At 31.9% G+C, this 17,037-nt stretch overlaps 2 protein-coding genes and 1 pseudogene across 2 annotated transcripts; all 3 read right to left on the minus strand.

Moving 5' to 3' along the window:
• Positions 1-645: 645 nt before the first annotated feature.
• LOC114410217 (protein ALTERED XYLOGLUCAN 4-like) lies at positions 646-3,343 on the minus strand. The gene is made up of 2 exons (XM_028374064.1): positions 2,970-3,343; positions 646-2,439 (listed from the first exon to the last, which is right to left on the minus strand). Exons 1-2 carry the CDS (start codon positions 3,259-3,261, stop codon positions 1,295-1,297), a joined length of 1,437 nt encoding a protein of 478 aa, XP_028229865.1. The 5' UTR covers positions 3,262-3,343; the 3' UTR covers positions 646-1,294.
• A 2,843-nt stretch (positions 3,344-6,186) lies between these two features.
• On the minus strand, positions 6,187-8,158 carry LOC114410227 (annotated as a pseudogene).
• Positions 8,159-14,323: 6,165 nt separating this feature from the next.
• LOC114410237 (protein ALTERED XYLOGLUCAN 4-like) lies at positions 14,324-16,681 on the minus strand. Its single transcript, XM_028374085.1, has 2 exons — positions 16,183-16,681; positions 14,324-15,684 (listed from the first exon to the last, which is right to left on the minus strand). Exons 1-2 carry the CDS (start codon positions 16,391-16,393, stop codon positions 14,582-14,584), a joined length of 1,314 nt encoding a protein of 437 aa, XP_028229886.1. The 5' UTR covers positions 16,394-16,681; the 3' UTR covers positions 14,324-14,581.
• Between the last annotated feature and the right edge of the window lie 356 nt (positions 16,682-17,037).

The following is a 17,037-nucleotide window of genomic DNA, read 5'->3' on the forward strand; positions in this document are numbered from 1 at the left end:
TATATATACGATGACAGTGAATAATTTTGAACTCGTCCCGGATTTTTGGTCGGTGTTTTCTAATATTATAAATATTTGTAGATATTTTAAAATATCGATATATGTCAAGAATATATTAAAGTAATTTACTTGATATAGTTTGAGAAATTTTTTAATTAATTTCAAATAATGGGTAATAGCAAATATGAGTATATTGTTACCTGCTTTGGTTCTATTAATAAACGAGTAACAAAATTGTTTATTTTATTTATATGTATTCATTAGATTATTCATATTTTAAGATCAATTGTACTTACAATTTGTTAATATTTCCCTTCTAAGTGGGTGTGTGTTAACAAGTTTCACAAGGATGTCTGGACAAAATAAAAAAAATTACAAGCATATACTAATGTATACACACAAATTATGTCTCATAACTTTTATCTTGAAGGAAATTTTTCTATTTTTAACACTTCTAGCTATTAAAATAAAAAAAATTAGACTAAATTAATTTTACCTAACAATAATTAAACATCTATTTTTTTTTTACATAAAATTAAATTTGGCAGTATTCAAAATCAATTCTCCTACTCCCATTGTGAAACTATACCGTTTCTAACCGTGTGTTTGGCAGCGATGAAATCACACAAAAGAGAGAAAAAACAAAAAAAAGAAAAACACAAATTTCAATAAATTTCAGTACTTTGACAGCTGTGATCATGAAATATAAGTGGATTTTTTGAATTTTTCAGTGGATCTTGCAGCACAGTACTTCCACCCTCAAACATGAGAAAGGCATGAAAATTTACAATATTGGAATAAAGACACATATTGTCCTTGCACCGAGTTGTGTCATTTTGCCGTCCAACATATATTATGGAGGAGCATAATTGTTTAAGCTTGATAGATTATGCTCAACATAGTCGAATATGCATGCAACTTAATTAAAATAAGAAAATCAAACTACGCTTAACAAAATGAAATTAAATAAGGCACGAATGTGGAAGGACAACACATACTTACATTGTAAACTTCTTTTTTTCTTTTTCAAATACCAAACTACTTTAATTCAAATATTTCACCTTTATTTTCATTCTATTTCTCTTCTATCAAATAATCCTTATTTCTCCCTATTTTTATTCTTTTCTTTTTTTCCCTTACCTACTTTTCTTCTTCTACTTCTTACCAAGCCTAAAATTGATGTTTTCTACCAAATAGAAATAACATACCCTTTCTAGTTTCTAATGCAACACATACCTATATGGCAGAAAAATTAATGCAATGAATCAACATGTTATGAAGAATGCTTTACTCTTCACTCCTCGGCTGCTTGTGCCATGTTTTTCATCATCTCAAGAAAAATCTCATTCCATGTGTCTATAGGCCCGGGCAAGCACCAATGAACACAATCATTCTGCACATGCTTTGAAACCCCCTTAGCAAATGGGAAAGGATTCATATAAGCACCAGGATGGCCATCTGGTCTCAACAATGCTAATTTTGTTACATCAAGTACCTCCAACCTAAACCCTTTAAATTTTTCAGCTTTTGGCTTAGCTTTTACCAATTCTTTGGCTCTTGCCTTAGCCCTCTCCACTTCTTCAAACTGAATCCTTCTGATCATAGCATTTTCTCCTTCAAGTTGCCTCTCCCCCGCTCTATAAGGCTCAGTCTTTGAACAAATACCCCCCTTATCCCAAGCACCTTCAAAATGAGAAGGCGAGTATGTTCTCAAAATTACATCAATTCCATTTCCCTTTTTCACCTTCTTCTTAATTATGCTATTAAGAGCAGTCCTTAAGGCCCTTCTTATTGGACCATAAAAACCAATGTCGGTGGTGCAATTAGAAACAGGACGGTTCACGCATCCTATAACTTTATCATCCCAGTAGAAAACTGAAGGAATTAAAAACCAATGCCCTAAGGACAACACAATCATGTCCATTTGATCCATATCCTTTTCCCACCTCATATTAGCATGATCCAAATGAATTTTGTTATAATTATTATAGCGTGGTCCCTGATTGTTTCTTTCAACACCTTGTACAAGAAATGGGGACCAATAGAAGGACAAGGTTGCGTTGTGAGAAGGAAAAAGCCACCTAGTAAAACTTTGGTGGCTGAATCCGTTTGGTTTTGTAACAGTGTTTAACATGCAAAGGAGGGACTCTAGGTGGTTCCTTGAGAGAGAGTCCCCAACAAAAGCTACATGCTTGTTGCTAATGAGTTGGAGAAAAGTGTTAGGTTCAAACCTTGGAAGATAGCATTCACTTGGTTTCCATTTCCAGTAAAGGAATCCCAAATCAGGCCTACCATTGGCGATACAATTCCGGCTTTCTTTCAAGTTGACACAGGTGGTACTATTGTATAAAGGATTTCTTTTGGTACGGATCCATCTGCCATTGGTGTAGTCACATGGCTTCTCATAAACTATTTTTTGATCATTAGGTTTCTCATAAACTGCCAATAAAAAGGGAACAAATAATAAGTACTTATATTTGTTACGTAGAAGACCAATTTAAGGCAAAATCAACAAGCAAGCGTATAAATAATAAAAAATATTTAGGGGTGCTCTAACATTCGTTTATTTTCTCTTCTATCTTGCAATTTCCTTCCTTTCCTTGGTACATACTTCTCTCTCTTTTCCTTTTTTTTTTCTAGGACATCACTTGTTACATCTATCAATTTTGGTATCTTCTCTTATCTCTTTTTATTCTTTCTATATCTCGTGTTTTTCACTATTCATAAATAATAAAAATTTCCAATTGAGGTTGCAATATTTCGTCACAATTTTTTATATTGCAAGAAATTGCAGACAAATGTTACTCATATCCAACCCTAATTGCAATCACCTTGTGATTGTAGAAACCTTAAAAACTAGAATTTGCAGCCAAAATCACGGTTGCTAACCGTACTTTTTAAAAAAAAAAACATCAGCATAATATATATAGTTTTAACTAGATGAAATTATGTAGCACATATATATATACCTGGTGGAGGTGGAGGCGGAGGCGGAGAAGCGGAAAGAGAAGAATGGTTGGTGATGGAGATGGAATGGGGAATAAGCTCCGTAGAAATGGCAAGAGAAGAGTGGTTGGAGATGGAGATGGAATGAGGAGGCTCATTTGCCGGAGATGAAGTAAAGAAGTGACAGTAAAAGAAAACGCAAAAGCAAAACAGCACAATGGGTGGGAGAGCATATGAAACATAAGGCAGCTTAAGCTTCTTGTTGCTAAATCTCTTTTTACTTCTTATCTTCAAAGTCAATCTCTTTCTTCTCATCTTGTTTCTTCTCTGAGTCCTTCGTTTCTTGCTCCTAACGTCTCTTTACGTAGAACACGTGCCTATATTTGTATTCCTTTTGTGTGCTCAGCTAAACTGATAACTCAATATATCTAGCAATCTGGTACACGCATGAATGTTAGCAACGTAAGGCGTGAATAAAATTTTATCTTATCCTTTTTTTTTTGTTTTTTTGGAAATGGCTTGCGAGACATCAAGCTTTTTTCTTATCCTATTAATTTAGTAGTTATATAGATATAAAAGTAAAGATCTATTTTTAGTTTAATACTTATGTATTGTACTTGTGAAAGTTTTTACATTATCGATTAATTATGATAGTTTGTGATTAGAAAATAATATAGAAAACATTATATTAATTGTCATCATATATGTTCTTCAAATATGCAGGAAAAAATGTTATTCAAATATAAAATTTTGCAAAAACTACTGAAATCCGTCTGTGTTAACCAAATCTTAGTACTTTTCAATTGTTGTTCATTGTTGTACATGGTTCTCATACACATTGAGATTATTTAATATAGTTGCATTGCTAGGACATCTTGTGGCCCAATGGCTATGGTGATATATCTAAAAGTGCTCATATTTGCTCTTCGGATTCCCTTCTTGTGTGCTTTCCATCAGAAACTCAAAACAAATCCCCATCCATTCTCTTGCTGGTATAAACTCAGTTCCACGGTCATCAAAATCTTGCGGTTGTTCTCTCAAACTTGAAATGACAGAAATGAACATGTTGGAATTGACTTTGCTTGTTTCTTGCTTTATTCCATATTTTATTGGTGTATGACAATGTTTTAGTTGCTTGTTGCTTTGTAACTTATTTTTGTGATTAATGATTGTTTGATAACCGCTAAATAATTGTATTTTGATAGTAGAAAATTAGTTAAATATTGGCCTGAAATTAATTATTTAGTAGTTATTCGTAATTAAAAGTTAGAAAATTAATTAAATTGAATTTTTAGTTGCAAATATAAAAATTGGAGGTGTAACAAGCAAAAAGGACAGAAAAATTGAAGAAAAGAAGAAAATTAGAAGAAGGCACAACCCAGTACGTGCGCTCAGCGCGCGTCACGGGCTAAGCGGGCCAGGAAGTACACGTGCTAAGCGCGGGGTGTCGCGCTAAGCGCGCCTATGAAGACCTAAAGCCCACTTCAACAGATATAATTATAAAGTCAGTCCAAGGGAAAAAGACCACCACAGAATCCCCACTCCTAGGAGTTTCATTTACTCTCTTTCTTTCACCCCTCCTCTCATTGTAAAGCTTTCAATGACCATGAGTGGCTAAACCCCCTAGTTAGGGCCTGACAGACCTAAAAAGTCAATGATATATGGAGCATTTCAAGAGTTATCAATAAAAAGAGGAATTCCCTCCAAGTTCTTTTATTTATTTACCGTTCTTTCTTTTTACATCATATATCTCGGAACTTACTTTCAGTTAAGGTTTAGTCCACTCGGGAGAGGGTAAAGCCTAATTAAGGGTAAGGAATGAATACTTGAATACTTGAATCTGTTTTAAGGGTTATGCCACTCGGGAGAGGGTAACGCTTAATAGAACACTAAAAGGAAGAAATTATCGGGTTATCTTTTAGAGGATTTTCCTTTCAGGTTCTTTTATCTGCTTTTCTTTTTTATTTATTCTGCATCTCAGACTTTATTTTCTGTTAGTCTTTAGGCCACTCGGGAGAGGGTAAAGTCTAATTAGGGATAAGGGATGAATGCGTGAATCGGTTTTAAGGGTTAGGCCACTCGGGAGAGGGTAACGCTTAATAGAACAATAAAAGAAAGAAATCATTGGGTTAGCATGACCTAATGCCCCAATGCCCATGCTTTATTAAACATCTAGGATGTAATCTTAATGCATCTTAGTTAGTGAGTCTTCGCAAAGGGCATTTGGAAGATAGGTAATTAAGGTAGGCTTGTCATCGTGAGGCATCAGGCACAAGTAGATGGATAGATGTGAGACAAAATTTAGTTCACTGGTATTGATAACAGACAAATCCTGAATCCATATATCTAGGCTAATTAGACTTGTCAGGTTTTAGCAATTTTACTATATAGATTTTATTCCCTATTTTATTGTTTGAAGTTTCTTATTTTATTGTTGGATTTTCTTAGAAGTAGTTATTCTTATCTTTATCATGTCTCAATTTAAATATTTTATCTTCTATTTTGATCTTTCAATCTTTTATCTTTTTCTTTTATCTTCTAATTTTATCTTTTAATCTTATCTTTTCTTTATCTTCTAATTTTATCTTTAAATGTCTTGTGGATTCGACACTCGGACTTTCGAGAACTTTATTACTTGTGACGATTTGATACATTTGTCAACGAGTTAACACTGTTTTATATTCCAGTTATACTTCTAATATTAGTTTTCCGTTTAAGATTAATATATGCATTGATTAATCAAGTATAAATTGTTGTAAATTGTCTTGTTTGGATAGTTTGGAAAAAAGATTAATATTTTTTTATACTTAATGCATATAGGTTAAGTTTCATTTCATGAAATTTCATTTAGTGCACACACTATAGTGAGTGACTCCTCCAAGAATACAAGAACAACGAATTATAATTATAGGATTAAATTTAAAGACCATGATTAAAAATCTAATTAGAAAACGCACATGCCATACTAATTCCCCTTTCTCCTTCAGATTACGCGACTCATGTTCTCTCGTATTCTCCTTCTCTCATTTGACAAATTAAAGACTACCACTTGCTCAACATAAATTTTTTAACTCAACCCAAAAGTACTTACCTTTTATCATTCTTTTTGTCAAATTAAGGTTTTGAGACAAAATCAAATTTTACCTCATAATAACAAAATATCAATACTTTTTTAAAATTAAATTTTACTATAATTAAAAACAATTCTTGTTACTCCCCACTGTGAAACAAACCACACTCTAAAATTGTTTCCCTGCCAAACAGAAAAACAAAATACTCTTTCTAGTTTCTGAGGTAACACATCACAAGTGTGGCGGAAAAATTAATGCAATGATTAGAAATGCTTTACTCTTCACTCCTTAGCTGTTCGTGCCATGTTTTTCATCATCTGGAGAAAAACCTCATTCCATGTGTCTATAGGCCCTCGCAAGCACCAATGAACACAATCATTCTGCACACTCTTTGGAATCCCATTAGCAAATGGGAAAGGATTCCTATAAGCACCAGGATGGCCATCTGGTCTCAACAATGCTAATTTTGTTACATCAAGTACCTCCAACCTAAACCTTCTAAATTTCTTGGCTTTTTCCTTAGCCCTTTCCAATTCTTCCAACTGAATCCTTCTGATCTCAGCATCCTCCCCTTCAAGTTGCCTCTCCCCCTCTCTATAAGGCTTAGTCTTTGAACAAATACCCCCCTTATCCCAAGCACCTTCAAAATGAGAAGGTGAGTATGTTCTCACAATTACATCAATTCCATTTCCTTTTTTCACCTTCCTCTTTATTATGCTATTGAGAGAAGTCCTTAAGGCCCTTCTTATTGGACCATAAAATCCAATCTTTGTGGTGCAATTAGAAAAATTAGAAACAGGACGGTTCAGGCATCCTATAACTTTATCACCCCAGTAGATAACTGAAGGAACTAAAAACCAATGTCCCAAGGACAACACAATTATGTCCATTTGATCAATATCCTTTTCCCACCTTATATTAACACGATCCAAATAAATTTTATTATAATGTGGTGGTCTCCGGATTTTTCTATCAACACCATGTACAAGAAATGGGGACCAATAGAATGACAACATTGCGTTGTGAGAAGGAAAGTGCCATTGATTAGAACCTTCGTTGCTTAATCCATTTGGTTCTGTAACAGTGTTTAACATGCAAAGGAGGGACTGTAGGTGGTTCCTGGATAGAGTCCCCAATAAAAGCTACATGCTTGTTGCTAATGAGTTGGAGAAAAGTGTTAGGGTCAAACCTTGGAAGATGGCATTCACTTGGTTTCCATCTCCAATTAAGGTACCCCAAATCAGGCCTACCATTGGCTATACAATTCTGTTTTTCTTTCATGTTGGGACAGTTAGTAGCATTATATAGAGGACCTCTTTTGGTACGGACCCATCTGCCATTGGTGTAGTCACATGGCTTCTCATAAACTGCCAATAAAAAGAGAGCAAATTAAGTACTTTTATTGCGTACTTAGGAGAAGAATTTGAGGCAAAATCCACAAGCAAATTTATAAACAAATAGAAAATGTTTAGCATACATTTATTTTCTCTTGTATCTCGTGTTTATCGATATCTTCTCTTATTTCTTCTTCTTCTTTTTTTTTTTTTCCTGTACATCATGTGTATCATTATTCATAAATAATAAAAGTTTCAAACTGGGGTCACGGTTTCGTCGCAATCCTTGATGTTACAAGAAATTACAGACAAGTATTACTGATGCGGCTGCAATTACAATCACTTCACGATTACAGAAACTTTAAAGACTCAAAATTGAAGCCAAAATAGCGGTCGCTAACCGTACTTTTTTCAAAACACTAGCTTAATATACATAGTTTTAACAAGACGAAATTAAGCAGCATATATGTACCTGGTGGAGGGGGAGAAGAGGAAAGAGAAGAATGATTAGTGATGGAGATGGAATGAAGCTCAAGAGAAGAGTGGTTGGTGATGGAGAGGGAATGAGGAGGCTCATTTGCTGGAGATGAAGTAAAGGAGAGACAGTAAAAGTAAAGGGAAAAGCAAAGCAGCACAATGGGTGGAAGAGCATAGGAAGCAGAAGGAAGAAGCTTCTTGCTAAATCTCTTACTAATATTAAAACTCAATCTCTTTCTTCTCATCTTGCACCTGAGTCATTCGTTTTTTTCTCCTAACGTCTCTTTGCGAATACACGTGCTTATATTTGTATTCCTTTTGTTAGCAACGTAAGGCTTGAATGGAATTTTCTCTTATCCTATTAATTTTCTTTTCCATCACACTTTCACCTCATTCTTTTCTTTAGCTTTCTCTTCCTTTTATTTATCACTCTGCCTATGACATCCATCACTTGCTCTCTGCGTTTTTTTTTTCCCTCTATCTCTCTTCTATCCATGTCAACCATATTATTACTCTTTTATTTATACGTTGTGTGTTTCATATATATATATATATATATATATATATATTCGTAGAAGTTACTAACCAAGCCCGCATGTTGCAAGTTAAATATTGGGTAAAATGTTTTTTCCCCTTTTGTTTTATGTTGATTTTTATTTTAGTCTTTCATAATTTTTTTATTATTATTTTAGTTCCTCATAAATGACTCAATTTTATTCTTAATCCATAACATTAATTTCAAAGATGAATTACTTGTGAGATTAAAAGAAAATGAAAATTAAGGAGGGATCAAGTAAATGTAACGGTAGTTCTAAGAAAAGTTACTTCTCACTCCTAATCTTCACTCTTCATTTAAAATTTATTGTTCAATTAAGTAATTAATTTTTAATTATTAAATTTTATTAAAATGAATGATAAGATTAGAAATAATTCTTTTGGAATACTTGGATCCATCATCTCTCACATACACATACACATTTCTTTATTACATGAGTACTCATATTAAAAAATAAGTGTATACATACACATATTTGTAGTTGTTTACATACACATATTTCATTAGTAGTTGTTTACATACACATATTTGTTTGTTTTTTAGTATAAGTGTAAACTATATCATTGCTATACTTTAAGGTAATATTTAATTATAGTCCCTTAACGCACTTATATATGTGGAGGGACCAAACATATCAAGGTTGAAATAATTATAATGTAACTTATAAAAGAATCGAACATTTAATGAAGAAGAAAATAGTAAAGAGGTGAGAAAAGATATAAAAACCGTAAACATTAACATTACTTTATCTGTTTAGTTGGAATTAATATTTCCTCTCTAAACCTAAATTAAATTTTCTCAGTTTTGTAGAAGTGGGTTATTCTCCAAATGCGATAGAAACATGGAAGCCACAAACTCCACTTACATGTCTTAGCAGCATTTTTCTGTTTATATAAGCGAAGCGATATGGACATGATTGTCGCATTTGCAGTACAATGACAATGAATGATCCATAAACGTTGCTCTAAGAAGTAAATTGTTCAGGACTGCACGCACCTAACCATCTAGGGCCGGATGGGATCATAATATATAACATCATAAGAAAAAATGAGTTCATGTATATAAAACTATTAAAAACACTTATATCATTAGCAGATACCTCTAAAAACTAAATTATATTTGTTGTTAATTGTTGATTTTTCTGAATATATATATTTTTCATCAGAATTTTCTGAATATATAATTTATGAATATGTTTTAATGATGGGTAGTTTATAAATTAAATGACTAGCATATCTGCATATTAATATTTGTTTTTTTCCTTAAAAATATACTTTTTCTTTCGCAATATTGAAATACTAATTTATAAACTTAGTATATAGATAATATTCTTTTATTTTGGTAGGAATTTGCTTTTAAATTGTTTTCTTGTGATATTTGTGTGTCTTTCGTGAGTTTCTTTTGAAGTCAGATTTTTAAAAAAAAGAATAGTCAAGGAACACGTCATATCATTAAAGTTTATAGGTGAGTATAAAAAATCATTTGTCTAATAAATTTATATACTTATTTAAAGGAAACAAGTAAACAACATCAATATTTGGTTATATATTATAAAGGTTTGTAAATACAAATATGATAAGAAAAGAATTGAATTCTAATTTAAAAAAATTTTAAATCTTTTTTGGAAGATAATTTTTATCGTATGAAGAAAATTTTTGTAAGAAAAATAACAAATTTTAACAAAAAAACATTTTCAAACGATGAAAATAAATTTTTGTAAAAGATAGAGTTTTTCAAAACAAAATTCAATTCAATTCCTATGTTAGTTTAAATCAAGATGATAAGGAAAACATATAAGACACAAAGATTTATATTGGTTCATTTGATTCATCTCTACCCGTGATTACATCTCATTCTTGACAACTTATAAAGTTATAAGTATTAATCATTGTCACTTTTAGCTTACAATTCAAGTTTTACCCAAACGGGATATAACTGAATATTCTTTGTCCTATCAAGCATATGTTGACTCTACACAATTAAATAGATTTGGTGTTTGAATTTCCAAAATGTCATTGATTTAATGTTGCATATCAGATCATGGCATGACTCTTCTATCATCTGATAACACAGACACAAATGTATAAGACATATCACATCAGACATAACTATTAATCTTTATATTTATTTATATCTAATCGAAATAATTAAAGATCTTAATTTATTTTAAGTCATAAATGTCTTTTGACTTAACATGGGTTAAAATGTTTATTAATTTCCTAGAATACAATGACTTATAATTTTAGGTTTTTCTAAATAAATTAGAAGTTTTAATACTTCTTATAAATTTTAAAGATTTTAAAAATAATCTCTATTATTATTTACATAACATGCATTTAAATATATCATATCCCATGCCATTGTCATTGATATGATGAATGTCTAAAAGCATTTTGAACTAAGTAGTAAGTAGTGTGATTTTACTATTTTAGTTTGCCATAATAAGCAGGATAATTTTTCATTATATTTTTTCCAAATTATTAGTAATTTTATAATATTAAGAAAATATTGCTCTACCTTTTTTTATAAGCACCGTGGATTGATAATTGTAAAATTAAATTATTTCCTTCTTTTTAAGAGTTGAAATATTAAAAATGTGTAGTGCTAAAAAATGAGAGTTTAAATATTTGCCAATTTTTTCTATCTTTTTAAAGAGAACTTATTAATTTTTCAATCTTTGTGCAACATAAAAAACAACTCTTATCTTATTTTGGGGTAGAAAGTTAATTTCAAGTAGGTCTAACACAATTACTTAAACAAGAGTGCATAAATTATTATAAATTCCTAATATTTTCTTGCATTCAAAATAAAGTGTGAATGGGTACTATGTCTAGCATATTCTGTTCTCCCGAAAAAGGCCCAACAAATGTCCAATGGAGGTAGGCTTTTGCTAAACACCCTCCCACCCCCCCATTTTTACTTATATACCTCCTTTCACTTATTTCATAATTACTCTTCCAAATATATCCTCTTTTTTCTTTTTTCCTTTTTCCAGAAGTATGTTGTGCACCCCCTTCTCTGTCCCGTGTCATTTTATTCTGTATTATTTTCATTGTTCTTGATTTTGTGTCTGCATTGTACCTCGCCGTCAATCTGACGAATACCAACACCACTACAGACCATTCCATTCTCCATCGCCATCAGTTTCTCTTCTCTTTGGTACGAGTGCTTTCATTGGGTCCACCGTCCAAGCTAGCACTCCTATTATTTGCTTGGTCGTTGACGACCATAATTTCAACACGCTCTTGTCCACCACTTTAAAGCATTTCCTTTCTCATTCCTAAAAGAGGTATGTTTTTTTACCGTGTTGTGTGAGTAGGCTAGGTTAATGCAATTTGTGTATGTTACACCCCCAATGCTGGAATGATGGAAGTATGGAATTGTGTTAAGCAATTTGTTGTAAGCTAAAAGCTAGTTTGATTTTGTTTTGTGATTCATTTGGGTGAATGGTTGATTATCAGAGGTGGGGTTTGTGTTCTATCTTGTTGTGTTGTAGAAGAGAATGGGGTGTATTAATTTTCGTAAAAAGAAAAAAAAAGATATATTTGGAAAAAGTAATTACAAAATACGTGGAAGAGGGTGTAAAAGTAAACAAGAGAGATGTGTTTATCAAAGACCAATGTCTTCGATGCCCATTTTGATTAAACTTCACCTAACCAAAAGTAAGACTTGGTTGCCTAGAATCACACAAATAAAAAGTCATAAAAAATTGGAAAATTATTTTCTCCACCTCCCTAATTGCTTCATGCTCTTATTTTGGAACGTAAAATTTTATTTTGGAATAATCTTTTTGAAATACAAAAAATTCACATACCAGAAAGGTTATTTCAAAATGTAATTTTACATACCGGATTAGGTGTTTTACAAGCTTAATAAGGTAGAGGAAGCAACATTGTTGGAGACTAAGGGAGCAATTGTCAAAAGATTTGCATTGTTCACATGGTTTAACCATAACAATGGCCTGGGATTTACTTCATGTACCCCTTTTTGCTTCCTGCACCTCTCAGATATTTTAAAATTCCTATGTTACCCTCCCTTTAGTTTGTAATAATCATTTCGTAAGTGTATAGGTATCCTAGAATACCTACTCTTCCAGAATATGATTTTCATGTTTCTGGAATAGCTATTCTAGAATAAGTTTTCAGAATACATGTACACCTCCCATATATGATTTTCATGTTTCTGGAATAGCTATTCTAGAATAAGTTTCCAGAATACATGTACACCTCCCATATAGCTAGTTTAAAATATGAAAATCATATTTTAAAATAACTATTCCAGAATAGGGCGACAAAATTCAAAGAAGGGTCCAAAGTAAAGTTAGTCATCTTAAGTAAGATTCTCGATTCGACTCTTGTACAACAAAAAATGTGATTCAGAGATAAAAATTCATTAAAGATGATTAGTCAAGTTATCTACATATATTATTTATCCTTTCCTCCAAATTAACACTTCATACTGACATATTCCTAAATTGTCCATGATCCACTCAACTTCATTCAAGGTCCAATCATATTTACAAGGCAAGTGCATGACATGCATTTTTTTTTTTGTGGACAATTCCTCTTTAGTTCATATTATTGAATTATCAAAATATGTTGTACAATTACAATCATTCTAGAAGGAGAAGAAAATAAGTTTTGTATTTACTTACAAACTGTGATTTGTTCAAAACAAATAAGGGGACGATTGGAACTTTGAATAGAATGGGATGAATAAAAAAAATTGAGTTGATTCAAAAAAAATTATAATAATTACTGCTGCTATGTCAGAATTCTTATTGATTTGAATTTTGGAATGTTTTTATAGGTGTCTCAACCCTTTGTCACATATTTCTACCACACTAAAGGAAAAACTATTACAAAAACTTCTTAAAATTCGATCAAAGTTAAAGTTAAATTTTTTGGCCAATTCAATTAACATTTGAGTTAAGGTGGATTACATTTTGTGTCATGATAAGAAACATGAATGATGTGACGTATAGTGAACTTTTTTTGTTATCATGATATTGGTATGAAATATCCACCAATTTTATTGATAATTAATCTCTGTCAAAAAATCAGACTAATCACCTTTAATGAGATACTCTCTCTCAATGATCTATTTTTTATCCAAAAGATTCAAATTCGAGATCTTACTTAAAATGATCCAACCTAAGATCACTCAGACTAGCGACTTATTGATAACCGTATGAAAAACTATCATGTCATATATGAGATTATTCTCATATCACCTAATATGATTCACATTAGTTTATTAGGTTAATAATTAGAGTCAACATTAACAATTAAACCAAATTCATAATTTGAATGAACTGCCATATCAGATTATATTGTTAATTTTCACACCAGAAATGTTTTTCTTAATGTACAATTGATCGTATTAAGGTTCGAAATTATAATTTCATACTTATTATTTCAACCTCCCACCACTAGTTTGTCCCTTTTGTAAGTTTTGCCAAATGTTATTTACATCATTTAAAATGTTAGAAATTTGGTGAAAACATTAATATTGGACCAAAATTCATTAATTAAAATTTGAGTCCAAAATTACTTATTTTTAAATTATATGGATAAAAAACACATAATTAAACCAATGATGATGAAGAGAATTTGAGAAAAAAAAAATTCAAAATAATTTAGTCTATACAATTTAAAATTATAAGTAGTTTTTTATTACCTCCAAATCCTTGTTATTGAAGGGGAGTTAAAAATAGAAAAGTGAGATTTTAACTTCTCAGCTTTCGTTCTTCGTTCCATCTTTTCCCATCCAAACACTCGTGTATATATTAGCACATGCTTGGAAATTCAAATACGTGTGTTTGCTACAACAGTTATTGTTGTCGTCAAACTTTCTACATTTTGAGATCTAAGTTTCTAATTGTTTTGAAACAAGAAATAATCAACATATATTATTGTAAAAACCACTCACTTAGGATTAAAAAAGTCGATCTCAATAATATACAATGTGTGTAAATATATTATTTCCCATTACAAAAGAAAAGAATGTGAGAATGAACATAAAATCAATCATTCGTTAATCAAAATATTAACTTATTGCCAAAAGAAAAAAAAAATGTTCTTTTCTAGCAATTTATGGATCACCTGAAGTCTTGCATGGTGGAATCATCATTAAAGTGTAATGAATTAACAATAAACACATATATATATATATACGAAGAATATTAGTAACCTTACTCAATCACCTTTCTCTTGTTCCTCCCACTTTTTAATCATCTCTAGGAAAATCTCATTCCAAGTGTCTATAGGCCCTGGCAAGCACCAATGAACACAATCATTCTGCACACGTTCTGGAACTCCCTTAGCAAATGGGAAAGGATTCATATAAGGACCAGGATGACCATCTGGTCTCAACAATGCCAATTTGGTCACATCAAGTACCTCAAATCTAAACCCTCCTAATTCACTAGCTTTTGCCTTTGCATTCTCCACTTCTTCTATCTCAATCTTTCTTATCTCAGCATCCATTCCTTCAAGCTCTTTTTCCTCCTTCTTATAAGGCTTAGTCTTTGAACAAGTACCAGCCTTATTCCAATCACCTTCAAAATGAGCAGGTGAAAATGTCTTCACGATTACATCAACTCCATTATTTCCCTTACCCCTTTTTCTCTCAATTATGCTACTAAGAGTGGTCCTCAAAACCTTCCTTAATGGAACATAAAAATCCATCTTAGTGTGATTAAGATCATGACAATTTAGGCTACCTATAACCGAACCATTTTCATAGTAAACCGAAGGAAGCAAAAACCAATGCCCAAATGACACCACAACCATGTCAAACCAATCCAAATCCCTTGCCCACCTCTCATTAACATGATCCAAGTACATTGTATTGTAATATGGCCCTTCATTTGACCTTTCGACACCTTGCACAAGAAAAGGTGACCAATACAAGGAGAAGTTTGCATTGTGAGAAGGGAAGTGCCAGCGACGGAATTTGTTGTCATTGGCACTTTGGTAGACAAGGTTTGGACTTGAAACGGTGGATAACATGCAAAGAAGGGACTCTAATTGGTTCCTAGCCAAAGAGTCACCAACAAATGCTATGTGTTTGTTCTGAACAAGTTGGAGAAAAGTGAGAGGTTCAAACCTTGGAAGATTGCACTCACTGGGTTGCCATCTCCAATATAGATAGCCTGAGTCAGGCCTTCCATTGGATACGCATTTCTCACTCTCTTTGATTGTACCACAACTAGTTACATTGTATAAAGGGCCTCTTGTGTCACGTACCCAATCACCATTAGAGTAGTCACATGGGTTTTGGTAAGTTTTGTTCTTTTCTGCCAAAACCAAAGAAGAAAAAATAAAGTCTAGTTAACCAACAAGTCCCTAACCCCAACTTTGCTAATTACAATTGTAAGAAAATTTAATTAACACTCCATCTAAATTTCTTGAGATCTCACGTTTTAACCCCTATAGTAACCCTTTTAATTATTTATAATACATTATAGTGACACTTATTATATTGAAACATATTACACCTTACACTAATGTAAGAGTGTTAATGTAAGGATAAATCAGAATTAGAATTTTACCTTGATTATCTACGTAATACCGTGGTAAAACTCTAATTTTGATTAGAAAAAAACACAAAAACACTTAAAAAGAACTATATCTAAGTTTTCTCCTTAGTGTAAACTATAAAAAAACAAAGAGTATCACTTACAATCTCAAGAAATTATATGGATTGTAAGTGCAATTTACTCTAAAATTTAAGGGGAAAAACACTAGGAATTCTATAGTTTTAACAAGATGAAATTAATTACGCATGCACATACCTGTAGAAAAAGAAGAAGATGATGAAGGTGGAGGAGGTGGAGGAGGAGAAAGAGAAAGGTGGTAGGTGGTGGTGGTGGAATGTGGAGTGAGGGAGAGAAGGTCGAAGTATGTACAAAGCAGAACAATGGGAAGCAGAGCATAGAGAGTGGAAGGAACAATTCTCTTTGTGAAAGAAACCAATTTGTCTTTGAAAGGATTTGTGCCTCCCATTTTTCAAAGCCTTATTACTTCTCCTTCTCCCCTTCCTTCTGGCTCCTTATCACTGTTTTGTGGTGTTGTCGGCTGAGAAAAATGAAGAGAAACAACAACTTCTTTTGCTGCTCATTGCATTGTGAAAGTCAAGAGAAGAAAGAAAAAGAGAGAAAGGAAGGCCTTTGGTTTTGTTTATTGTGTTTACTCGTTCAGTTAAAAGAAAAAAAAGAAAAGAAAATGCATCATTGGATCTTCAGGATCTTCCAATTTTTCTCTGTTTGATAAATTCTGTTTTGGCATTTTACTCATACAACACTTCCTATTCAATCATTGTCCCCGCCTGATTTAAAGCAGAGATGACAGAGGATAAGATCACCACATGCAAAGCTGTTGAATTAAAAATGAATATAATGTTATGAAAAATATTAAAAAATTGTTGTTAATCATTTTAATATTATTACAAGAAAATTTTCTGAGTCTCAATAGCTTTTTATCCATCAAAAATAGTTGATAGTAAGTTGTATTTTTTATGTTCTTTAATCAAATCTTTAGAATTTAAATTTTAATAAGTTATTAAATATAAAATAAATCATATTAAAAAAAGTTGAACTTATGAATGTTTGGGTAACTTCGTACAAATATATGTTCAAAAAAAATTATTT

Source organism: Glycine soja, chromosome 1 (assembly GCF_004193775.1).
Source record: "Glycine soja cultivar W05 chromosome 1, ASM419377v2, whole genome shotgun sequence".
Lineage (NCBI taxonomy): Eukaryota > Viridiplantae > Streptophyta > Magnoliopsida > Fabales > Fabaceae > Glycine > Glycine soja.